Raw genomic sequence first — 26756 nt, forward strand, 5'->3', positions numbered from 1 at the left:
GATATTCATCTCGATGTGAAAAAAATAAAAAGATTTCAACTTTTAGGAATATATTAATTTTTAATTTGTAATTATTTATTGATGGGTTTGATCTACAATATTATTTAAGCCTTAAATTTTATAATTAGAAAAGAAAATAAAATTTTCAGGTCATTACAAAGTTTTTTATTGCTAAAAAATCATCTTTGACACTATTTAGATGTATGTTTTATTTTGATTATTTAGAGCCTCCACCTTGTACAAACATCTGTTATGAAATGTAATAATATAAGGGCTTTGCAATATCAATCACAATTTTATTTCTATGTATTTCATTCGGTGAGGTTTACTGAAGGTTGCAACCTTAAACAATCAAAGTAAAACACGCTTCCAAACTTTGTCGTAAGATGCAATTTTGGTGTTGGAATCTTTAAGAGGGCGCGAGAATCTACGTTCATCTCTAATTAAGAAATTTTAAGCTCTAAAAATGATTCAAATTATGCAAATCTATAAAGGCATGGAAATCCTGAAAATAGACTGTCCAAAATGCGTTGCAAGATATATTATTTTTGGGACTTGAAATTTATTTTTATTCCTTATCCGTACATCTTGATGTGGAGATAATCAATTAGATGGTTTTTCAACATCAAAATGGCCTTTTTCTATGGGTTTTGATATGCACCTTAATTCTACAATTTAAGGTGTCAACCTTATAAATTTTTTTTTCCTATTCTGTTTACTATAAAGGTTCCATATAATTCATTAGGGAGATGTTTCCAATAAATACATTTTTTTTTTTTTTTAATGTTGACATTTTACTAACTTCCAAGAAAAAGTACAAAAGGATAAAAAAAATTAGATACCTAACAAGGATGCAAAGTTAGTGATCACCAACGAATCGTAATGAACACGACTTTTAGCAAGGGAATCAGCCTCAGTGTTGGACTCCTTGAAAGTCTAGCACAACATAACAAATTGAGACGCAAAAAATTCTCTAATCTCTATGAAAAATGATGTTAACCTCCAAAGGAACCTAGATTCCCCATTTCCCCAAGCCACAATATTCGCAAAATCTCCCTCAATAATTTTACCATATTTAATTTTTCTTAATAACTTGAGCTCTTCTAACAAATCCCCTAGCTTCTGCCTCATTAACAGTAGTTATACCACAAAGCCCGGAGTAACACATAAGAATCAGTCTATCGTGGTTAATAATGAAGCCTCCAAATCCTATAGGCCCCAGATTTCTGAAAGAGCTACCATCAAAGTAGAGTTTAACACTGCTTATGGGTGCATAAGACCAAGGTAAGATATGCCTCAACCTCGAGAAATGTAACTACGCTACCTCCATGGGATTCATAATAATCTTGCCCCTTGGAATGAATTTACAGTACTTGCTTACTTATATCCAATCTGCATCTATTCGTACAATATTAGACTTCAAGAATGACAAGTCAGTAGCCTTATCTTCGAAGATTCTCCTATTACGTTGCCTCCAAGCATTCCATATATTGCTCACCCATAATGATCTCCAAATAATACAAGCCATTTTGGAAATTCCTAGTGAAATCCATAGTTACAATGCCATTTTCATATATATCGGTGCCTGAATATGAAGATTAAGCATCTGCCTTCCCCAATTCCATAACCCCAAAATACATGGACATTGGAGAAGAAGGTGCTCAACAGTTTCTTTCTCAAATGTACAATATGCAAACATTGGTTGGAACAAAACCTTTTTTTTAGAGATTATCAATTGTGGCAAACTTGCTCTGGGAGGCAATCCACAAAAAGTATTTGCATCTTTGAAAGGACTTGTAATTTTCAAATCTTGGCTAACGCTTCTTCCAATATTCTGCTACGATCATGATATAGCAAAGTATAAACAGACTTCACAGTAAAATCACTCGATGTGGTTAAATCCCAAATATTGTAGTCTTCCATAGAATGAGAATAATGAAACTGTTCTAACATAAACATGCAATTTTGAAGTTCTTCAATAAACCTATTATTCATCCTTCTATATCTACAAGGGATATACCATGCCCTGTTATAACCATTTTCCCCTTTTATCTCTTTGACTGTGCCTATTGGATTAAAAACCTTTGAGAAGACCTCATGGAAATGGCAATGCAAAGGAAAATCTCACAACCATTTATCATATCAAAATAATGTATTTTCACCATTTCCCACCATCTTATGATATTGTTGAAGGTAAATAGGCCTGCAATAACCAATCATTTTACAAACAGTAAACGAAAGACAACCTATTCCTTAGGCTTTGACTAAGTCATTCGTCATATCAACACCATAATTTTCTTTAAGGACAGCACACCATAAAGATTGGTTATTTTTATGACATCTCCCTACCATTTTGTGAGAATGTCGATGTTCATGATTTTAAGTTACCTAATCCCTAAGCCTCCGTCTGTGATAATTGCATAACATTGATCCTATTTAACAAGATGCAGCTTCCTTCAATTGTCAAAGCTTCCCCACAAGAATGCTCTCATGATGCCTTCCAACTTTCTGACTACCTGTTCAAGCATGTAAAACAAGTACATATAGTAAACATGTATATTAGAGAGGGTGGATTTAATTAATGCCACTCACCCCTCAGAGAAAGACATTTAGACTTCCAAAAGTCTAATTTCTTATTAAATCTTTCAACAATATGATCCCAAATAGAGTGAGGAGGATGACCATCCGTTATAGGAATTCCCAAACATTTACAAGGCAAACTCTCCATACTACAATCTAAGACCCTCACCAAATATTTTACTAAGGTTTCTGCATACCATACTCTAATAAAAAAAGGTCTTTCATAGATTAACTTTAAGACCCGTGATCAGCTCCATGTATTTCAGAAAAATTCTACGATTTTTTATTTTCCCTCTTCAGGATTACAGAAAATGATTGTATCATTAGCATATTGCAAATGAGACACCATTAAGCCATTTTTACCAATATGAAATCCAAATATCATACCTTAGTCCACCATAGACCTAAGTATAACACAGAAGCTTTCAACTACAATAGTGTAAAGAAAAGGCAAAAACGAGTCTCCTTGCCTCAATCCTCTTGAAGCTCTAAACAAATACGCTTTCCCATTAAATAAAATCAAGAAATGTGTGGTAGAAAGATAACCTAAATCCATAATCTCCATCTTGACTGAAAGCCCATTCTGCTCATAATCTTATATTATACCTACCGATCAATTTTATTATAGGCTTTCTCAAAAGCCAATTTGCAAATGAGACCTAGATTGCGTTCTTTAGATCTAGAATGTATGCATTCTTGTGCAACCATGATACTATCCATAATGTGCATAACTTTAATGAATATCGATTGAGGGCCTTCTATAACCATATAGGGGTCATTTGGATACCTGGAAATATGTTGTCTGTGAAATATACTACTGGATACATAACCTGCAAATGGATTGTTACTGTTTGGGTAGTATTTAGATGCAACCTGGGAAATACATTGCTACTGTTTGGCTATGTCTGGAAGAAATATGGGAAATGCATTACCAAAATTTTATCAGCAGTTTCCTATAAACTATCATTTCTTTTTTTTGTCATAAAATTTCGCTGAAATATGGAATTAAAGTATCATCACACCATTCCAAACGGATTTCTAGTGATAACATCATCACCATTCTAGAGAGAAATAGAGAAATAAAGGTATTAATATTAACCATTTTAAAGATAGAGAGAGTGCAAAGTATTGATCTTCATCATCATAATTTTAAAGAGAGAATGAGAACATAAAATAAAATTATCATTGTTCCAACAAGATTTACTAATATTATCATAGATAGAGAAACTGATAGAGATGTTTGTCATCATCCATCAAAAAAGAGAGATGTGTGTTAGAGAGTAAATATAGCAATTCGATAACAAAAATTCTCAAGTCCAAAAACCATCTCGATCAAATAAAAAGAGAGAGAAACCCAAATAAAAAAAGTGGATTTTACTCCACTTTACATGTCACACCACCTTCTTGGAAATACTTCGAATTAATCCAATACATCCGATCTTCTTCAGCCATTGCTAAGAATCCCTCACTAATATTTGCGTCTGATATCATTTCATTAGATGCTCACATGAAGACGGGTCGAGCATGGCCGTTGACATGTTGAAGAGCTTTGTAGACTTCTCCTTTATGTGGATTTGCGGCTGGTTTCCTCAACTCTACAAATTGCAACACCAATTTCTTTCACGGTTATACCTATTAACTCCACAGTATCAACCTTGGTTTTCTTTTTCTTCCTTGATGGCATAGCCGATGTTGATTTTTCTAATGGATTGGTGGTCATTCCATTTGTCCTTGATTGGACTAGTGTCTTTGGGAAGTCCTCATGATCACCTAGTTCCTCAACATCATCATCATTATCTAAGCTCACAATTGTCTCTCGAACATCCTCAACATCATCATCAATATCCTTCTCTAGTTGTATTGTGTCCTGACACCAACACCCTCCACAAAATCTTTGCCGACAATTAGGCTCAGCTCATTCCAGTATTCAAAGGACTTCCCTTTAAAGTTCTTTGCAAGCATATTAGATGGCACGATTAATACAATATGCATTAACTTAAATAACTAATTTACATTTTTTAAAATAATAAAAAACTAGATAAATGAGAAACATACACATACCATTATATAGTCTTCTCATAAAGAATCATCGATAATGGTCTTATGTGATTCTTCATTCCATCCAAAGCCACTTTGATCCTTCATTTTTTTGATAGTCTTCTAGTTCTTTGACATTGTTCTAAGTTTATTCTTAAAAACTTCTCTTCTCAAATTCATTCCAAGTTTGGCATTGAACTTCTATTCAATTGCACCCCATTGCTCATTCTTAAAAGCTGATTTGGGCTTCTTAATGAGCAAGCATTGCTCAACAAGTAGTTCCAACAAAATCGTCTCCATTTTTTAAATCCACTTAAGTTTCCTCCCATACTTGGGATTTGACTGAGTCATTGGAATTTCATTCGCCATGTCTAACATGAATTATCAAATATCACTATCACATCCGTTATTAAAAAAACATTTACATGGAATGCATTCATCTAATATAGCAATGTAAAATACAATTACAAAGCTAAGTTATACATGACCAAAAAAGAAATTTGCATAGATTTAAAAGGGTCATAATGTCTAACAAAAAAATATGAAGTAAAATCAGGTCATACATCCACAAAAGTTTTTCTCATGAATTCATATCAATTACAAAAAATAAATAAATTATGAGCTTCAATTAAGATGACCCCTATAATCTGCCCACTTCTGCATCGTAAAGTCATCTCTAAACTCGAACCACTCATCTCTCTCCATTTGACTCCTCCCAAATACTTCAGACTCTAGAACTTCTACTAACGATGTCTGGTTTTGATAAGATATTACATCTTCATAATCATGAAGGTCACCGTCTTCACTTGTAATGAAATTTTGTAAAATACAACATGCAACCACTATCTTGACTTGTGTTTTGATTGGATAAGTAGTAGCCATTTTCAAAATAGGGAAACGTACTTTCAAAACTCCAAAAGCACATTCAATGGCATTTCTGAGCGAGTAATGTCGTTTATTAAATAACTCCTTGTAGTTCTGTGGTCTTTCTCTATCATGACCATAGTCATTCAAATGGTAACGAGTCCTATGATAAGGGGCGATAAATCCTTGGATACTAGGATACCCGAGATCTACAGTGTAGTATTTTCCTACAAAATGAATATTTGATTGAGATTAAAATCAATTGGTAATATATTGTTATGTGAAGAAATATAGTATCAAAGATAGAGTCGAAATACCATTGGGAACTACAAGAGGATCATCACAGGAGAGTGATGATTGCAAAACATGGGAATCAGCAGCAGAACCCTCCCATCCAGCAAGAATATATTGGAATTGAAGGTTAAATGAGCAAACACCCATCACATTTTGTGATATAAAACCCTTTCTATTATGATTTTTTTTTTCGAGAGTAGTCCGAACAGTTGCCGGGATATGAGTGCCATTAATGGCTCCAACACAAACTTATTATTGAGAAGCAATTAAAATATTGCTGAATACCACATTAATCAAATAAACACAATAAGTATAACAATATGCATTATCTTAAAAGAAGGAAACAACGTCCCCTTCTTACCAGCAACTCTGATGGTTTGAAGAATTCTCTGTGAAGTCCTATGACTGCATTTAACACTCGGTTAAAGTGTCGACTTACAGTTTCTCTTGAGTGACCAAACTCATGACCAATCTTTTAGTTCTTTAGGTTGTGGCTTAGAATGTACATGAACATCACAAGTTGTTTATCAAATGAAATCCCCATTATATCAGTGATATTTCCTCTCTTTAAAAGAATATTCCTCAAGATAAAGTAAGCTCTTTTACTCATTCTAATCTGGTTTCGACAATCCACGTCAGTGGAGTTAATTATCATTTTATGGTACTTTGTACCAATTGAATTACGCTTTGGTGCAGATGATTTATACACATAGGTCCCTAGAATATTACCTAATATAGCTAGAGTACTACCAACTGCAACAAGTGATCCAGCTATTTTCATCTTTACTTCATACTTGAGGTTTCGATTGTTACTCAACATGAGATAGTTGAGTATCGCTGCAGGGCACATTGTTAGTGAGAATATGCTATTGCTATGTACTCAATCTTGGGCAGCTGATATTCTATAATGTATAAAAATATCACAATCGAATAAATCTTTGACACCTAACATATAGTTAAACCAAAACAAGTACCGCATACTTGTCCCTACCTCATCATGATCATTGACGAAGTATGCATCTGCAAATTCAATGTCCAAATATACATCTCAAAGCCCACACGACAAACTGTGAGTATTTCAAATGTGATTGAATAGTTCATAATGCCTCCATATCACGTGTTATGCCATATCATAACGTAATTCTGAGATTGATCATATATGACTTACTAAATGAGTTTCTTTCATATACTGAATTCAGGCTTCTGTTGGGAAATAACCAGAAAGAGAGGCTATACAGAATTCTTTCATCTACTGAATTCAGGCTTTCATCTAAAATAAATTATTGTTTCCTCTCTTTCAAAGCCTATATTGCATCCATGGTAACCTATGAAAATCTAGACAAATACAAAAAACTATATAGATAGAATATACAAATTTGACTAATTACCGAATGAACATGGTTGCAGAATATAAGTTATAGACTTGAGAGCAAACAAAAGATGCATACTACTGAGTTTGAGACCAACCAACTAAAGCTATGAAATCAATAGCTCTCTAGAGCAAAATGGTGGTATAAAACAATGAATCACTTATAATAGATATGAAATCTTTTGGGAAATGGGTATTTGAGAAGGTACAAAGACATGATTTAGTGGTGAAAGGAAACCTATAAATTGACCTATACTGAATCAACGCGGAGTAGGATAGAATGATTTGCATGTATGTTTTGAAATACGAAGGAATGAGAGAGGGAGAAGAGGAGGAGGAGAGAGAAAGAGAGAGACGTAGAGAGAGCCCTAAAACAGAGCGAGAAGCCTAAAAAATGGTAGATCCAAGATAGGGTTGGTTTTCTTGGAGATACACAGTAAAAAAAAAAAAATCCAATGGTTTCATGGTGATAATAATGTAAAACAATTGACTTCTACCATGTCAAGAAAGTAAAGGCAGATGAAATGTTACCTGGTTGCAGAGCAAGTGAGGAGGTTATTTCTCTCCAGAGAGAGAGAGAGTTGCAAGAGAGAGAGGGTAGGCTTCCTGCATTTTTAAAGAGAGAAGGCAGATGAAAGTTTTGCAGGGAGAGGTGCGCGAAAGAGAGATGCACGGGAAAGATTTCCTAAGATTACCCGTCAAGCGCGTAATAGAATTTTCACCATTCACCATGCATAATAGATTTCTTGATTTTTGGAGAAATCTCAGGTAATCTTTTTCCATTTTCTTACCATTAAAGTGTACCCAAACAATGACATGTCATATTTCCGTGTAATCTATTTTCATGTAATAGATTTCCAGGTTCCCAAACGGCCCCATAAAGCATTTGTCATAGCTTGTTGGCTAACACTTTTGCTATTATTTTGTATAAACTACCCAAAAATTAACGGGTTTGATATCTTTAATTTGTTCAATCACTGTTTTCTTAGGAATAAGATCAATTAAGTTAGAGTTCATTGTCAGATTGATATTTCATCTATCATTAAATTCCTCCAATAGTACAAACAAATCTTCCTTTGGAAGATCCTAGAAGTCTGAAAAAATGCCAAAGTCCCGATGCTTTATCTCTAAGCTGACCGAAGACTGCATCCTTTATTTCCTGCATCTCAAATCTTCTTTCCAACCATATAGCAGTCTCCTCTAGTAGCTTAGCAAAAGGAACGAAGTCAATGGGGAGATTGAACAAGTTCTCAACAGTAAAGGTTGTAGAAAAATGTTCAATGAGGCTTTTTCGACCTCATTAATATCATTACAGTCAACTTCTTCAATTTTCAGATTTTGAATAGTATTCGACCTCCTCCTAGCATTGGTTATAGCATAGAAAAATTTTGTATTCCAGTCACCCTCTTTCAAGTATTTGACTTTAGATCTTTATCTCCAATGAATTTCTTCTAGTCTCAAAAGGTCATGTAACGATGTTATTGCTCCAATGAATTTATCGATACACTTTTCTCTCTTATTGCTCAGCTGTCAAATTCCACCCAGGAATTGAATTCCATCAAATTCTTCAATTTGCAACCTCGTATCACAAATTATATGTTGCAACACCCCCCAATCCTCCTTTTTCCAAATAAGAATTTTTACTTTCAACAGTTTGAGTTTAGTTGACATCTGATAACCTTTCCAGCCCTCAACCATAGGGTTATGCTAGAAGTTTTCAATCAATTCGCATAGCGAAAGATCCGATAGCCAGCAAATGTCAAAATGAAAATGTGTTGGACCATAAGAAGTACCATCGAAAATAAAAGGAGAAGAATATGGTCAAAAGATATTGAGAAGAGTTTTAACTTATCATTTTGGTAAGAATTAACAAAAGCCTGGGAGTCCAAAAAATCTATCCAAATTAGTGAGAACTGGATCAAAGACAGAATGATTAGACCAAGTATAAATGGAGCTTGAGGAGCGTAAGTCAATAAACTCATGCTGTTGAATAAAACCTTCGAATCAACACTTGAATAGAGAAAGATTAGGGGAGGAATAAGACTCGCTAGGCCGCCTAATAATATTAAACACCCCCACTTGCACCATGAAACTTTAAACCGAGAACATAATCTAGATAATTAATCATAAAAAGAAGCTTTACCCCCAGTAGAATTTGGTCCATACCCATTAGTTAATAGGGAATGTTTCTATGTGACCCCACCCACATAGAAAAAAATGATTGCTATTTTTTTGCCATTGGATCTAAAGGAATGGCTCGGATAACACCAATCAAAATGTCACAGATTTGGAAACAAACTTGAGAACCGACTCTCACCTTTTGGCCTTCCCTTACACATCCCGCCTATCTTGTGTGCTATTATCTCTCAGTCCCTCTGTCTCACATCATACTCTCTCTCTCTAAAATGTGGCTTTTATATATTTCAAAAGACATCTTCTCAGCCATTTAGATTCCAAAATATCATGGATTTGATGTTCAAAAATCTATTGCTTTACCCAAAGTCGTGAACTTAATGCTTAGCTCAAAATTACCAACTTTACAATCCCAGGCGCAGAGAGAGAGAGAGAGATCCACTTTTCAATCAAAGGCAGAGAGAGAGAGAGATTACTTCTTTTTCTACAAAAATCAAACTAGAAAAAATTACTGAATCTAATAGTAAGCAGAAAAGATTACAAATCCTAAGGGCGTGTTTGATAACAGGAAGTGTCTTCTTGGAAGTTTAGAACTTCTTAATACTGTTCAAGTTTCGTGTTTGATAAAAAAATTGAACTTCAAACAAAACTTCAAGGAACTGTTCAAGTTCCAGTCTTGCTTTAAAAAAAACATTCAAACCCAAGGGTTGGAACTTAAACTTGAAACTTTTTTTTTTATGAACACCCCCGCCCCCCCCATATATAAAATGTATATATTTTATTGTATAATATACAATATATATATATATATATATATATATATATATATATATATATATATATATATATATATATATATATATATATATATATATATATATGTGTGTGTGTGTGTGTGTGTGTGTGTGTTATAAATATTATAAAATATAATAGATATTTATAATATTATATAATAAAAATATATATTAATAGAATAAATATAAAATAAAATGTACAATATACTATATTATTTTATGTAAATATATAATAAAAAATAAAAAGTACATTATTATGTTGTATATATTATAAATTTATGTAACAAAATATATTTTATTATATAATATATAAAATAAATATAAAATACATATTCTACAAAATATATATAAATATATTATATAGTTATATAATATAATATATTTTCATATATATATATTAAAAATAAATATAAAATACAATATAACATATATTATAGTATGTTATAAATATATATATTTATATTTAAATTATTATAAATATAAAAAAAAATATAAGATATTTACTATATATCCGAGGAGTTATCAAATACAGAAACCATAAACTTCTTAACTTCCAGGGAGATTATCGAACACAGAAATTAGAATTTTTTATCCTTAGACCCAAAAAAATCACTCTCTTAATTAACCAAATCCATTGATATTGCCTTTTCACAAACAAACCACAAACCCAAATTCAAGCAAATATTGAACCATAGCCCAAAAACCACAGAAAACCAAATCCACTGATATTATCTTTTCACGAACAAACCACAACCCGAATTCAAGCAAACCACAGCCCAAATTCAAGCAAATATTGAACTACAACTCATTGATATTGTCCTACTCCCGAGAGACTCTCTTGACCACTGCTCCCCTCACTTCCTCTTCTCTAAGAAACTGCCAATCTACAAAACTAGTACTAATTTTCATGCCCTCTCTCTCTTTCTAGATAGACGTCTCTCATTATGTTGTGACCACCGCTCCTCTCACTTCATCTTCTTTCCATTGTTGAAGTGATTGATAGATGTTAAGGTCTATGTGGCTTTCTTCCATTATTACTCCATTATTGCTAGAGAAAGAAGCGATTGTCATAGGGTTAGAATCCCTGCGGCTTCCTTTCATTTGACAGAGGGTTAAGGTTCCCTACAGCTTCCTTCTATTATTGCTAGAGAAAGACGCGATTGACAAAGGGTTAAGGTTCATGCGGGTAAGGAATGAAAGGGTTAGAGATTCCATTATTGCTAGAGAAAGCAACGATTGACAGAGGGTTAGGGTTCCCGTAGGTAAGAAATTAAAGGGTTAGAGAGACAATGAGATAGACTATGTAGTGCAAGACAGGCAGACTGCTTGGTTAGGTAAGGGACGGGCTACCGACTGAGAGCCGGTTCCCAAATTTACATATAATTTTACGACATTGGGACAGGTCTATTTAGCTTCAATAAAAACGAAATACTAGGCACATATTTTTTTTATGTGGGTAGGGTCACATAGAAAGTAGACCTCTTAGTTAATAGGTAATTGAAATTGTCTAGCATATGTTTACCAACTTTCTAGATTAACCCCACAGTTACATATAATTCATATATTATATAAACATGTGAGTGGCTTATACATAGCCTCTCTTTTTTTTTATCAAGGGCTCCGCCGATTCATGTTTTCATAAGTAATTGAAATGTAATCTATATCTTAAATTTTTTAATTTTAAGGGAATTATGAAGTTCTTCTACCTAGCAAGGCCCGGGTAAAGAATGTCCTACCTGGATTAAGTCGAAGAGCCCTTAGCATAGGCATGGCCCGGCCTAGACCATCCAATAGGCCCAAATAAAAAAAAAGGTCCAAAAGAAGGATCAAGTTGGGATGACCCTATAATGGCACTACTAAGTTGGGTTGGTCCGACCCTCTAAGCCACATTTCATGGCCCAAATTACAAAAAAAAAAAAGACCAAAAGAAAGGGTTGTTGGTAGTATGGCCCTATAATTGAACTGACTAAGTTGGGTTGGGTTGGTTCGACCCTCAAAGCCACATTTCATGGCCCAAGAAATAGTCTTTTAGGGCTAAGTGTGGCCAATATTCCCTCCAAAGAGCTACTTCCAAGTTTTGTTTGGTATAAAATTTTATCACCAAAAAAAAAAAAGACTGGATTTAAGTTTGAAAAAGTGTAGTGTGAGTCAGGGGACGTACATCTACATGTGTCATCCCTGATGTAACTAACATCCATCTCAACGATGGACGTTAAAAGGTAGTGGTCCCGCCACCACCTACAAATAATGGACTAAAAAACATATATCATAATAATTTATCTTTATTTTTAAAGTACATATTTTTTTGCATCCACGTTCATCATGGCATAGACTGTCAACCCCAAAACTTTTAGGGGTCAAAATGCATCACTAAGATATTTTTTGGAGAGACACAAATATGAATAAATGAGTCGGCTAAATCATAGAAACTTGCTCTTTTAAGTCTTGTGACACTTGGAGCTTGGCTGTCTAAAAACTGGACCATCTTTGTTAAAAACTAAAGACGTTTTCTTTTTTCATGCTTATAAAATATCTTATGATTGTTTTTTTTTTCCTTTCTTGAAGTTGGTCCTGGGTTGAAGAGGATATGTGTTAAAATTTATAGGTTGTAAAAATACTCCTATATTAAAATTTCCTTGGGGGAGCAAGTAGACAGTATGCTCCTAGAGAGAGAAAAAATCTTTGGACATAAGAATAGTAAGTATTTTATGCCCCTATAGGGGTAGACTAACTGCTTACTCCCCTAGGTAAGCTACTCAAGAGGATTTGTTGGACTTAAAATTTTAGAATCCACTCAAGAATCACTCGATGAGTTCTTGAAAAAGGTGGATTTTTAGTTTCAAATCGTTTTCAGACTTGTGGAGAGTGTATTTATGTTTTCTTTTTCCTGAAGCTGGTGGCTACATGTAAGACGATAACTCCCTAAAATTCAGGGTCTTAAAAATATTTTTGTATTAGGATTTACAAACAAATATAAGAATTATTAATTGAACACGGGAAAAGTTTATATAGAGCTGAGGCTCTAAACAATCAAATTTGAGCCTACCTCAAAAAGTTCACTAGAAGACGTTCTTTTGATGCCCAAATATCTTCAAATTGATCATATCGACATCAAGATGCATGGACATGAGAAAAGAATGGATTTCAAGTTTTTGAAATAGTATATTTTGTAACGTATTTTTAGACCGTCAATTTTTAAGATTTTCAAGTTTTCATAGATCTGACGATCTACACTATTTTCGAAGCTTTGAACTTTATAAATAAATATGAAAATATATTTTAAGGCTATCACAAAGATTTCCGGTAGTAAAACCATATTTCTCGACACTATTTGAAGGTAGGCTCTAATTCGATTGTTTAGAGCTTAGGCTCTATGCAAACCGCACCCATTGAACAAAGCATGTTATTTTGATGAATAATGTGACAAACCATGAGGAATAAATTTTATCATAGGGAAAAGCGAGGTTATTTTTTTCGTGAAGTTTATTGATGCAGGACTTTTGTGGCCTTAACATCATTGTGCTCGAACACATTAGCTTTGTTTGGCTACAATGGGAGCTTGGTCCTCGAGGAGGGGATCGGGTTGTGACTCACTAGGCCTAGGCGGTCTAGGATCTAGAAGAGACCCATTAGGCCTAGGCGGTCTAGGATCTAGAAGAGACCCACTAGGCCTAGGCGGTCTAGGACCTAGAAGAGGTGTCTATAGTCACAAGAACCAATTAGCACTATTCAAAATAATAAGGCTCGTAGGGTCCAGCCCTCGTCAAGGTCAAAGAGAATCCTTATGGTGATTATTCGGGGTGGATGACGTGCTCCCTTGTGGATGAAACATCTCTTCACCTATATTGCTCCTTAATTCAAGTCTATATATAGGGGCTTAGGCACCCCATTTCTCCATCTCTCTATTATAATGTTATGCTTGAAAATTTGTCATAGCTTCCAACCATGCACAACATATTATAGTGCATTGTTAGAGCTTGGCTCAACCACCCTAAGCGGTCCCATACTGTAGAATTACTTCATAGCCACAGGGGCATAGTTTTGTTCTAGCCTTCTCCATGGACCTCCACTCCAATTTCTCTAATGACAAAAACCAGCTGTAATTTGCCTAATTTTAGTCACATTTGTTTGCTTTTTTGAATGCCATTGTGGTTGCCCCTTATGCCGTTATTGTAAGCTAGTTTCCCTGGGGTTTTGAGCACCACCTCTTGTTCTTTTGGCACATGCCCTAGCAGGAGGTTTTACAACTATTTCTCCTAAACCTTCTCAACATTTGTGTGAACCAGGAGTTCTTATTGTGATTTCCCAAGTAGGAGCAAGGTTGGGCCTCTATCTCCCGCGCCACCAAAGGAGGGCATCCAGTATGGAGTGTATAAAGTCTTGATGAGGTAATCTCAGACACCCTTGTGATGGCTTCCTGTGTTTTTTTTCTTAAGGTAATTCAGTGGGGCAGACAAGCCCCTATCCGGTTTTTTTAAGTAGTTTAGGAGTTAATTTTTTGAAAGCCTTATTTGCAGTGGTCGTACTTATTAAATTTGTATTCTTGAGATTGCATTTGAACTGTTTATGAATAAGTTTGGTTAAACTTCTAACTCTATGCAAAGTGGCCCTTTTAACCGCTCCCTAAAGTGTGGTAATCATTCTGACTAATTAATTTGCTTTATCTTTACTAACCTCTACTAAATTTGTAAATTTGTAGGAGGATTTGGAGTTTGAACCCTCGGAAGTTAGCCACCAGGGGTGTGATTCTAGGGAGTGTATTAAGTAGATTTAAGGAGTAGAGGGTTTAGATTTTTTGATTCCATAATGAAATGGAAAACTTTTAATGCTTTGTTTTTTTAGTAAATTTAATCTCTGGATGGAGATGTCATGAGAGAAATTCGCCTCTAACATGGATTAGTCTTTATTGGATTTAACCAAATGATGGGTCTGATAATATCAAGGTTTTAAAATTCGGCCAAGTTGATTCGGACTTGGCCAAGTTACTTAGACTCGACACCTTGTCAAGTCGAGCCCTTGGTACAAACTCGAATATAACAAACATTTAAAAGATTAATAAAGATTATATTTTCTACAAAACCAATATCTAAATATGTTTATATATGATTTTGATGTCTCTCATACTTTTGGGTTTATTTATTATTTATTTATTTATAAGTTATTTTTTTCTCTATTCCCCTTTTTCTAGACTTTTTTGAATTGTTTCTAGCTATAAATCAAAATTTTGAAAATTCTATTTTACACATATTTTTTATTTTTTTGTATTTCAATGTTTAATTTAGATTACTTTATACTATATTTTTTAATTTTAACAAAAAAGCATGTATATTATGCTTCCATGGGAGTATTTTAGTGTACATTTATTCCCTCGGACAAAATACCTAGAGGGAAGGATTTTTTTCAATTTTAAATATTTTGGAACACCTAAGAATCAATAGATGATTATTCTCAAAATAAAAATTTGATTTTGATTTTTTCAATAATTATATCTCACTCTCTGATAATTCATTCTCTATTCAATCTTGAGATATTAATCATAGAGGGTCTAATTATGATATTTTTTTTTTTTTATTGAGACTAATCTATAAGTTGAAGAGGTTAGATCCCAAAATTTGGGGTCCTAATGGGGTTTTACCTGAGGTAGTAATTAGGCAGTATACACCCAGGGTGTATAATATCATTTGGCTTTAACAGTTTTTTTGTATTTTCAAAATTTAAACTTTTTTTGGGCTTTTAATAGGTAGTAAGTCTGGGAATAACAACATATTGGTTCACCATAAAATGAGAATTAAATCGTGTTTGGTCCAAAAAGCCACAAGCAAACATTTGGGGAAAAAATATGGATCGGCAAAAAACTATATATACAAATATTGCAAATATACCAGATTAGGTTTAAAAAAAAAAGGATATATTTTAAATTCACAATTTTTAAGAAAGAATAAAAATAGAAACATCAGAAAATAAGAAAAAGTTATTACCTTTCGAAAAAATTAAAATTTGAAAAAATTAAATGGAAAGTTTTTGGAACCCTTTTTTTATAAAAGTTCAATGGAACGTGCTTTAAACTTTTTATGAAAATATCGCCTTTTTTTTTTTTTGATCTTTTGAAAAGGTCATAGTTTACAAACGTATTTTTAAAAAATGTCACTTCTTTTAGAAAATCGCGTTAAAAACAGTGACTTGTCGAATCCAGTTATACTCGCTTGAATAACTTGGATGCTAGATACGCATAGATTGTTTTTAGAGAAGGGTGTGGTTTGTATAGAGCCGACCCTCTAAACAATCAAAGTAAAGCACACCTTCAAATGGTATCGAGAAATGTGGTTTCAATACTAAAAATCTTAGTGATAGCCTTGAAGTATATTTTTATCTTTAATTATATAATTTAAAGCTTAAAAAATAGTGTAAATCCAGCAGATTTATGAAAGCTTAAAATTTTTGAAAATTGGTGGTCCAAAAATGCGTTATAAGATTCACTATTTTCAAAACTTGAAATCTATGTTTTCTCATGTTCATGAATATTGATGTCGAAATGATCAATTTGAGGATATTTGAGCATCAAAAGAATCTCTTCTAGTCAAATTTTTGAGATGGGTTTTAATTTAATTGTTTAGAGCCTCGGCTCTATATAAACTTTGTCCAGAATAATAAGCTACCTGCTCAATTTTGTTCATGGAGTTTTGAAGGGCATAAATTCTGGTATGGGTTCTTTCGCAGAAGTCGAGGAGGTAAAGATGGCATGTTCACCCTCTTCGTCTTCTTAACAATGGCCAGGATCTCTCGCTTGCGGACTTGCGGTTCCCCAAGTGAGAAAATGCTTTTGGATGATGCTTAGGGAGATAAAAGTTATTAGGTTTTTGAGAGTTCTATGTATGGGTTGAGTAATTCTTTTCATCATCTGAGTCTTATCTCAACTATTTGGAGTCGGCTACATGAATCATATTCTGTCAAGAGTCATACCTTTAGTTTGATCATAAGTCACAATGTATTTTCTCACTACTTCTATCCACATCCTTTCGGGTCTTCCCCTTACCGTTTTAGAGTCTTCTACTTGAATCAAGTCGCTTATCCTAACTTGTGATGTTTAAGTGTGGCAACACACTAAGCTTGGGCAAGGCCAGGCTAGGGCCTGGCACCTTGGCCCAACCCATGTGCCCATGAGGCTACTAGCCCAAGCCAAGTCATGGCCCTGTTATGGCCGGGCCAGGTCAAAAGCAAATGAAGAAAAAATAAAAGAAAAAACAAGAAAAAATCGGGCCAGGCTGGGTTGAATTTGGCCATCATTCATCTAGGTCAGCCCTCTGGCCATAGTTTGTTCCTAGGCCCTACTTTTTAGTAATGGGCCGACCAGGCCAAGCCGGCGTAGGGCGACAATGCCCTGCTGGCCAAGTGCCAGCCATAATATTGTTTTAGGTGGGCACTGCACATATCTAGCCCACTTATGTCTACTTTGCTTCATTTTATCACATATTAGAGCCACCACTTAATTCCCTCAAATATATTTATTCCAAATTCTATCATTTCTTTGTTTTACCACTCATCCATCTCAACATCCTCATCTCAGCTATACTCATTATATAGATATGTTGTATCTTGACCACCCAACATTCTGACGCATAAACATGCTGGTCTTACAGTCATCGGATAGAGTTTCTCCTTAAGTTTCTTAGGTATGAGATAATCACATAGAAATCTGAAAGCACATCTCTAATATGCCAACCATACTCTACTTTTATGCACGCCATCTTCCTTAATCTCTCCATTCTCATGGGTCACAGTGGGTTGGTGAACATGCTTGACCCTTAAAAACTAGGGCTTGGGCCACAAAATGTGGCCTGAAGGCCATGCTATGGCCAAGGTCGGCCCTGTGCGGCTCGACGCAACTCTCTTTTTCTTTTATTTTTTAATTTTATTTGGCTCAACAGGGCCTTGATAGAGCGATGGACCTTTTTGGCCCGATCAGGGTCAGGCTGGGCCTTTGGATGCAATGGCCTGTCTCGCCCTGCCCTGACCCGCTGTAAGCCCTAGCAGATTGAGCAAAATTCCCAAATTTACCGTTTGGTCCATAAGTTTGGTAGTTGTACTGTGAGGTACTCCACCCATTTTTATTTCTTTCTAATTTTACCTCAGTTTGATATTTCAGTTCAAACATCAAAGTAAATTTTTTTTTTTTTCTAATTTTTTTAGATTTGTAGGGTCATCCGATGTTTAATATATCGATTGCCCCATATGTAGGCGGTCTAATAACTGCAACATTAGATTGCCAACGTTGTCTACATAGTGGTCCAATATTACAAACATCAAACAAACATTAGACCGTCATTTTCCATATTTTTTTTATATTTTAGTGGTTTGAGCTTTTGAGCATCAAACAGCTTTTGAACTACGTTTTTTTTTCCCTAAAGCATAGACGGTCTAATATTCGAAAGCTCGGGCCGTTAAATAAAGATATATGAAAAAATACCAGTTTAATGTTTGTAAGATTGAACCACCCTATAAAGAACGATAGGCCAAAAAAGTAACGTAGTCCGATGTTGTAATTATCTAATCGCTCGAGAAATGGGGGGCTCGATGTTTAGACATAGCTCAAACCCACAAACGTCAAAAAAAAAGAAATAAAAATAAAATAAAAAATAAAAATCAAGTGGGTCCGTTTCAAAACAAATAATAAAGTTAACGGAGTAGGTCCGTTAAAAAAAAAGAGAGTTAAAGGTGTAGGACCTTGCCGTAAAATCACCTACCTTATAGACTCAAGGATAAATTAATAATTTTAGCCTATATGTACGGAAATATCCCTTGGTATTTTAAGTAGGCGGTGTCTCAACTCTAAGAAGAGTAAGAGAAAGTGTGAAGTGATAGAAAACGTAAATAAAAAGATAAGGGTAAACTTTTTTATTTTGAACTAATGGGTAAACTTCTTTCTCGCATCGTAAAAAATTGAAAAATTATCAAAAATATATTTTAATTTTATTCTAATTGGAAAAAAACCCTTAATTTTCATAAATTCTGTCCACACATTTTTTTTCTCAAGTTTAGTATGTTTTTTATAAAAATATCATTCAAGTTAGTCATATTACCGTGAAGGATCTATCATTACGGTACTTTAAGTAATGTAATGCGGTAGTTATTACCGTAAAAGCTATTTTACGGTAAAAGCTATTTTAGTAAAAAAAAGTCAAAATTGAGAAAAAAGAGTGTGGATGAGTTTTATGAAAGTTGAAGATTTTTTTTCAAATAGGCTAAAATTAAGGTATATTTCTAGTAATTTCCCTAAAAATTTCCAACCAAGTTTACATTTCCATAATTTCTGTTCAACTTTCATTGATGCCATATTTTCAACTTTTTCCCTTCGAAACCTTCTCAGACACAAACATAAGTAGGAACTTTGGAAAACCAAAAACAAAAGTGGAATTTGTGGAATTCACCTAAATAATTGGCGGCAAAATTCCAGAATCCCGAAGTCTACGTTATATACCCTTTGGGTTCTAAGCAAAAAGTCTCTCTACAATACGAATGAATCAATTAAAATAGGAACATAGGGAAAAAAAAATTTGTGACAATTTGGTCAAACAAAGTAATAATACATAAGATATTAAATTTAGATAAGAGTAATATACTTGATATATGGTATATCTGTTATAGAATTAAGTCATCCTAACAGTCTTTATCTTGTCATCTCATCCACTAGAGCGTGATAATAGAAGAGTTTTTGTAATATTAGAAATAAGTGAGACACAATGCATTATTTCTTAGCCTTTGTCTAAGCAAACACAAAGTAAAAAATCCTCCAAACATTACACCAATTCCTAGTGCAAGCGTGCCTTAAGTTATCTAATATCAAACTTTCCTTCAAAGGAAAGGGGTTGGAGTCGTGGTCATAGCCGTCCCACATCTTAATCATCAACGTTGTGGTTTTCATTGTCAATACGAACCTTATCTCACTGACACATTCAAAAAGCTAACTTCTAATATACTTAAAAAAGCAAGTAGCAGATAGGTGCCTGTCTTCCCTATTGAATTATCCAAAAAAAAAAAAAAAATCGAACAGTTGTTTCCGATGTGAAGTCATGCTCTTCTTCATCCTCTAAAATGTTAGAATTGGAAGCCATGTTTCGAGTGGGCCTGAGTCAGCTGCCCCTCCTTCATCGTCTAAAATGTTAGAATTGGAAGCCATGTTTAGAGAGGGCGTGGGTCAGCTGCCCCTCCGGGGTAGGGGCTATCTTCCCTACATAATTACCCAAAAAAAAAAAAAAAAAAGTCAAACTTTCGCTGCCGTGAAGTCATGCTCTTCTTCGTCCTAAAAAATGCAATGTTAGAATTGGAAGCCATGTTTCGAGAGGGCTTGAGTCAGCTGCTGCTCCAGGACGGGGACGTTAATCTTCTTCTCCCATTCCACCATCTACAAATGCCCATAAAAAACCAAGTCTTTAGGGGCAGCAATGCGCCGTGTAGCCGAGCTTAAAACAAATTAGGGCTTAGGCCATAAAATGTTGCTCGAGGGTTAGGCTGGGTCTGAGCGGGGCCCAAGATAGGGACAGCCCAGTTCAATTGGGACGAACCCTTTTGCTCTTTGTAATTTTTTTTTCTATGTGGCCAAGCCCAAGCCTTAGCCCTAGCCCTATCTCTAGTAGGACGAGGGCTAGATGCTAACATTCTAACTAATAATAGTTAGTATTGGTATAGAGAGAGATGCATTATGTTGTGAATTGTAATTACCTGAAGGGTAAATGTAATGAGGGTGCGTTCCGGTGAGGGTGTGGCAAAATTGGAAGAAAGTAGACGGTAGCAGGGGAGGGATTCGAAAGCTTTCCATGTAGCAGCCAGAACCCCTTCACTCTTATCGCAAATCATCCTCACATAAAACCCATTCTCATCAACCTGAAACACATCCATCTTCACCACAAAATAACAATATCAACGCCCGTCCTTACATTTATATAACATGAAACACTAACTTTTATTTCATCCTATAATAACAAACAGATGTAAATTTTAATTATTTATTAAAACACACCCAAAATATCAACTGTTTTAGCTCATGATCGCGTTTCTTTTGTCGAACTTTTTAAAAGGAAATGAAATGTCAAAGTGAGATCTGTAGTAGTTCATCTCTCGAATGATTTTTGATGAATTTTCATTATAACCAACAAATTCATACACACACCTGAAGTACCTTTCTGCAAGGGGATTGAGCTTTGGAATGGTGTTTAATGGTGTAGGAGGACGATGTATTATTGTTATTATAAGATGTTTGTCCTGCACCATCCCTTTGCATGGTTGATTCAAGTATAGCGATTTCTTTTCTGAGTTCTCTTGCTTCTCTTTGCAATTTCTGGACGTAAACCACAGCATCGCCCACTATGGATGCCTTATCCATCTACAAATCAATCAAACAGATACATATTATTAGCCGAAATGAGTGTGTGCGCGTGCGTGGGGAGTCCATGTGTTCCTAACAGAAAGATGCAATGGTTATAGATCTACATAATATGGATTTCATGTATGCGGTTATCAGTGCTTGTGAATGCTAGAATGTAACCATCGTGTTCGACATTTGAAGACTTGGACACTTGTTTGCAACTTTTTCTTCAATGCTAGAATGTAACCATCGTGTTCGACATTTGAAGACTTGGACACTTGTTTGCAACTTTTTCTTCAATGCCAAAGTCTTAATGTCACCTAAAATTCACCTTGCCTCTTCTTTTAATGATACACGGAATATATTTGTAATTAAAAGTACAATTTTAAAATTAACATTTCTGACATTTATATCAGTGCCTTTTAGTGAGGCTTGTATACTTGTTTATGTTAGTTGTTAAGGCACCTAGCAATGCCCTTGAAATGCCGAGAAAGAGAGAGTCGTACTTGGGGCTTACCTTAGTAATGTTGGGAACTAGAGTTCTCAAGGCATAGAGCCTCTCATTAAGCTTTCCCCTCCTCCTCCTCTCTGAGCTAAGAGTCTTAGAATGGTCACAAGGGCTAATGAGGGTAGATGCTTCCACCGTCTCCCCTTTTTCCTCGAAAAAGAAAGAAGGGGGGCTCATCTCTCCTCCCTTAAAACTGCTACTCCCACAATCCAAATCAAAGAAGACATCAGGAGAAGCTGCTAAAAAAATTTCTGTCGAAGAAGTTGGGTAAGCAAAAGCCTCTCTATTCTCTTCTTCAGTGAGGAGGTGGTTCAGTATGTTCTCAAAGCTCTCCATTGTTGCTCCACCACATCCCTCCATCTCTCTCTCTGGTTCCCTCTCTCTAAGCTTACGTTCTCACTCTGAACTCATGGCTTTATATCCCTTATTCTATCACTGGAGACAGGGAAAACTTATTTTCTCCGTCTTCATGTAAGTTAATTTAACCCTTTTTAGTAAATTTATTGTTGTGGCATTGTCCTAACACCCTCTAAGATCGGGCGGCTCAGATGTGCCGAAAAGGTGTTAGTGGGGAAATCTCAACCGTGAGTTGAACACATGCCTAGTGTGAACGGAATCAACCTGTGGCATATATGACGTTTGTGAAACGTCCCATTGGTTCCCAACTATAGAGACGTATGATGCAACATCTCAGGCATCTTCATTTTCTTTATTATAATAGTAACAGTATCACTTATCAGTGTCAAAAAATGAACAGCTTTTTAGACATTAGAGATTGTATACTATAATATCTTTTATCATTATTACATGGTGGTCAGAATTACTTCTAGACAATTGATGTCAAATTGGAGTATGTCACAAAGTATAAGAAATATTTGTTCTGAACTTTGAATCTAGTTAATAATACACTTACAACAACACGATATAAGATATAAGATCTGGTGGAAAAAATGTAATTGTGACCTCCCTTGTACTAAGTAATTAGTTTCTTTGTATATTTTTTTTAGGATTCAATCACAAGAAAAAATAATAATAAAAAAAAGCCCCATAGTAACCTTTAATAACCAGTTAGGGATTGAAATTCAAGAACGGTATGTAGGCTGCGTTAAACTAGAATGTCGTAGGACCGTTGAAGTGTTTATAAGTATCTCATTGATTTGAATCTTTTTTTCGTGAGAGAGAGAGAGAGAGTAAGAGAGAGAAAACAAATGGACCATCATTTTGCTTTCTCTGAGTCCGTTTGATTTTTCAAGTCCAAATTTTTCGGATAAATCTCAATCCAAGAGCATTTTTTGAGACCATAAGTTTTGGTGATATACGCTTCAAACTAGCAACAAACCTAAAAGAAATGTCAAGTCACCCAGTATGTACCAGAGGAAAGAATGAAAAAAAAAAAAAAGAAGGGAAATTTACGTTGACAATAGAAAATTTTACCGTAATTACATTCTCGTCCACAAGTTTTTGGGAAGGTCCTTCTCTCATCTTTTTTTTATAATTATATTATGATTTTGCTAGGGTTCAGATATTGCAGACATCTGATGATTTTGGAGCTCCAGTTATTTATTATTTCAATTGCAATAATCAAATATTTTTGAGTTAATACTGCTTTCTTTTTACCCTTACTATCATTCTTTGCTATTTTTCAAAGAAATTTTAGGAAAAATTTCGTATAGAACCTTAATTCCTCATATTATTTCATGGTAGACTATATTTCCGTTTTTCTTTCAAGGGGCATAAGGAAATCCCTGACGATTTCATTATATCTCCTTATCTCTTATCTCCCTCTTTTATTGACTTTTGACCATAAAAATTAAATCTTTTTATACCATTTCATCCTAAAAACTTTTTTAATCATCTTTTTCCCTTTTTACATATTAAAAAGGTGTTTAGGTTGAAATGGTATAAAAAAATTTGTTAGGGCAAATTTTTATGATCACACATCAATAAAAGAGGGAGATAAGAGATGAGGGGGTATGGTGAAATCTTTAGAGGTTTTCTGAAGTCTCTTGAAATACAAACGGATAGAAGGTCTACCATGAAATAATACGAGGAATTAGGGTTCTATAAGATTTTTTTTCTAAATTTTAATATCAACGCTTCTACAAATTCCAATACAACTACCATCTAATACTTCCACTAGCATACAATTATGTTCTAGGTGGTGTACTAGACCACAAATGTTTTTAATTTTTTTATTGTTTCATCGAACCAATGAGCACTCTTAATTTTCCAAAATAGCAAGTCTTCCTAAGCTCTTAGTAGATTTTTGTTGAACTTTATAGGTTTTTGTGGCAAACTAGGGTCATTATGGTCTGTCGGAATACCTAGGTTTGAAAGTATCTACCATTTCCTTGATCCCATGAGCATTCTCTTACTTTCCAAAATGGCAAGTTTACCTAAGCTCTTAGATGTCACGAAATTCTGCCAAATCTTAAAAGTTTTTTGAGGTAAACTAGGGTCTTTGTGGTCGGGCGGGATACATAGGACATAAAAGAATACCGTTGGCAAAACCATGACAAAAACAAAGAAAAGAAAAAAGACGAGACAGAAGGAAGGACCTCTGCCCGAAATATCAAAAAATACGGACCAAACTAATTATGGTAACATTTTCCAATCTCTACATAATTTTTCAAAAAAAAAAAAAAAACTTGCAAGAGCGAACAAAACGCTGTCCAATTTTTGGAAGATGAGATCTAAGAAATGAGAAACTCCAATTTTAATTTACTCTTCAAAATAATCATTTGTTGATTTTTTTTTTTTTGACAAATAATAACCATTTGGTGATTTAAGATCCAAAAAATCCTGTCAAATAGCTTTTCTCTCGATAGATTAAGTCTACAACGTCCAATGGGAGCATGTATACACCCATGTTTTTCCAAGAGTCTGGGTGTATTTGTGCGTAATTTTTATTTATAGTTCTTAAGAAGTCAACTATGGCTTTGTAGGGTCATAAAATGCCTCCATTTAATTCCTTTTCTATTAAATTTTAAATGCAGTTCCCATTTTAGGAATCGGATTTCATCGGATTTATTCCCTCTCATATTGTTTGGCTTAGGCCTCAGCGCAGGTGGGTACAGAATAAATAGTGATGAATCATTTCTCTTGAGACCGAGTGATCCTGACCGTCCCTTCAACCCCAATAATTGGCTTCTAAGCTCTACCCATATGAACACATTTGGGTGCTCAAAACTCTCCCTGCTTCCCCTAATATTTATTTTGAGATAACAACAACACTAGGTGATATTGTCAAAAAAAAAAATAAAAACAATGGTAGGTGATGATATATGTAAATATAGTAGATCAACACACTTGGTTGGCCTTCCTTTGATTCTTTTAATATTTATTTTCATAAAATAATGGTACCAGCTATGATGTACATGTAAATACAGTGCATAAGAAACAAAGTAGGCACTTAGATATGGGTGAGGTTTGTATACGGTGTCAACCATATACAATTGAAGTAAGGTGCATCTTAAAACTATGTAAAAAATGCAGTGTCAGTGCTGCAAAGTCTTGCGATGCTATGAAATTCCATTATTGATCCTAATTATGAAATTTAAAGTTCCAAAAATGTTGACAATCAACCCGGTCCATAAATACTTGAAAATCTTGAAAATGTACAGTCCCTGTAATGTGTTAGAAGATGAACTATTTTTAGAATTAAAAATTCATTTTTTTTTTTTTAATATGTGTTTATGAATTTCGAGATCGCGATGATCAATTTAATGGTTTTCAAGCATAAAAATAACTTTCTCTAATGGGTTTTTTCGATGCATCTTACTCTAACACCTGATATAAACTTTTTCCTTCAGGATAAGTGCACTTTAATATAAAGGGGCGTGTTGCAAGAGAGGCATCAACACGTGCAATCCACGGCCTGCACGTGGAGGAAAGCAACATGAGTAGGGAGGGCACAAGTAATCCAGATAATTCCTAAAGGAAACAACCCTAAAAATAAGGCAGTTTTTTTTATTAAAATTAAAAAAATGAGGTTAGTATTAATTATTGGGTGCGGTTTGTAATATTAAACAATCCAATGAAGGCGGACCTTAAAATTTTATTATAACATGTAATTTTATTGTAAAAAATACTTAATGTTATCTTGAAATCTATTTTCATATCTAATTAGAAAATTTTAAATTCTAAAAATGGTTAAAATCAAGTAGATCTATGAATATATGAAAATCTTGAAAATGGACGGTCTAGATAATGTGTTGCAAGATGCACTATTTTCAAGACTCAAATTTTTTTTTTCATATTCATACATCACGATGATCGATTAGAGGGTTTTTTCAACATTAAAACAATATTTCCGATAGATTTTTAAGGTGCATTGTGTTTCTACATTTTAAGATTACAACTTTATATAAACTTTTCCCTTAATTATTTAGTAGTTTTATTATTGGATATGGAAGTAAACAAAAGCCCGATTGATATTTGACTTTTCGCATTGGGTTGGCTTTATATGGAATATGTGTGATGCATTCCATGACTTAAAATGGTCACCGGCTGACGCTTGTGACAAGCGACTGCAAGACTGTGTGTGGGGCTAAATGGGACTGGGGTGGGGGCATTGGGGGTGAGGGGAAAGTTGCCTCAACATAGGGTACTCCTTTTCTAATCCCACCATTAACATATATAAAAAATATTATTTATAAATAAATATATGAGGTTTTAAGGTCCTCTCCTTTACTATAAAAGTAAGGTGCGCCTAGATAAATTTACTTAGAGATGTAGTTTTAGTATTGAAAATCTTATGATGGCTTGAAAATCTATTTCTATTTTTAGTTATGAAATTTAAAATATTAAATATGGTAC

The 26756-nt window shown here is 34.3% G+C and overlaps 1 protein-coding gene across 2 annotated transcripts; it reads right to left on the minus strand.

The window, feature by feature from the left end:
* Nucleotides 1–19788: 19788 nt before the first annotated feature.
* Nucleotides 19789–22324, minus strand: LOC18428572 (transcription factor FER-LIKE IRON DEFICIENCY-INDUCED TRANSCRIPTION FACTOR). 2 transcript variants are annotated; one of them, XM_020663843.2, is made up of 4 exons: nucleotides 21948–22324; nucleotides 21236–21448; nucleotides 20788–20964; nucleotides 19789–20470 (listed from the first exon to the last, which is right to left on the minus strand). In XM_020663843.2, exons 1-4 carry the CDS (start codon nucleotides 22296–22298, stop codon nucleotides 20384–20386), a joined length of 828 nt encoding a protein of 275 aa, XP_020519502.2. In that variant the 5' UTR covers nucleotides 22299–22324; the 3' UTR covers nucleotides 19789–20383. The 2 variants fall into 2 exon arrangements, with proteins under 2 accessions (XP_020519502.2, XP_088728760.1); XM_088872634.1 differs by having other exon boundaries at nucleotides 21245–21448; nucleotides 21948–22322.
* Nucleotides 22325–26756: the final 4432 nt, after the last annotated feature.

This window comes from Amborella trichopoda, chromosome 7, assembly GCF_054954075.1.
Source record: "Amborella trichopoda isolate Santa Cruz 75 chromosome 7, AtrichopodaSantaCruz75HAP2 v2.0, whole genome shotgun sequence".
NCBI lineage: Eukaryota > Viridiplantae > Streptophyta > Magnoliopsida > Amborellales > Amborellaceae > Amborella > Amborella trichopoda.

What these genes read in the sequence shown, in the direction of transcription:
- LOC18428572 (XM_020663843.2), bottom strand. Translation starts at nt 22,298, where the DNA reads ATGGAGGGATGTGGTGGAGCAACAATGGAGAGCTTTGAGAACATACTG. An exon ending in TAGTTCCCAACATTACTAAG is followed by an intron (nt 21,449 to 21,947) that starts GTAAGCCCCAAG and finishes ATTGATTTGTAG; the next exon opens with ATGGATAAGGCATCCATAGT. An exon ending in TCATTACATTTACCCTTCAG is followed by an intron (nt 20,471 to 20,787) that starts GTAATTACAATT and finishes GGGCATTTGTAG; the next exon opens with ATGGTGGAATGGGAGAAGAA.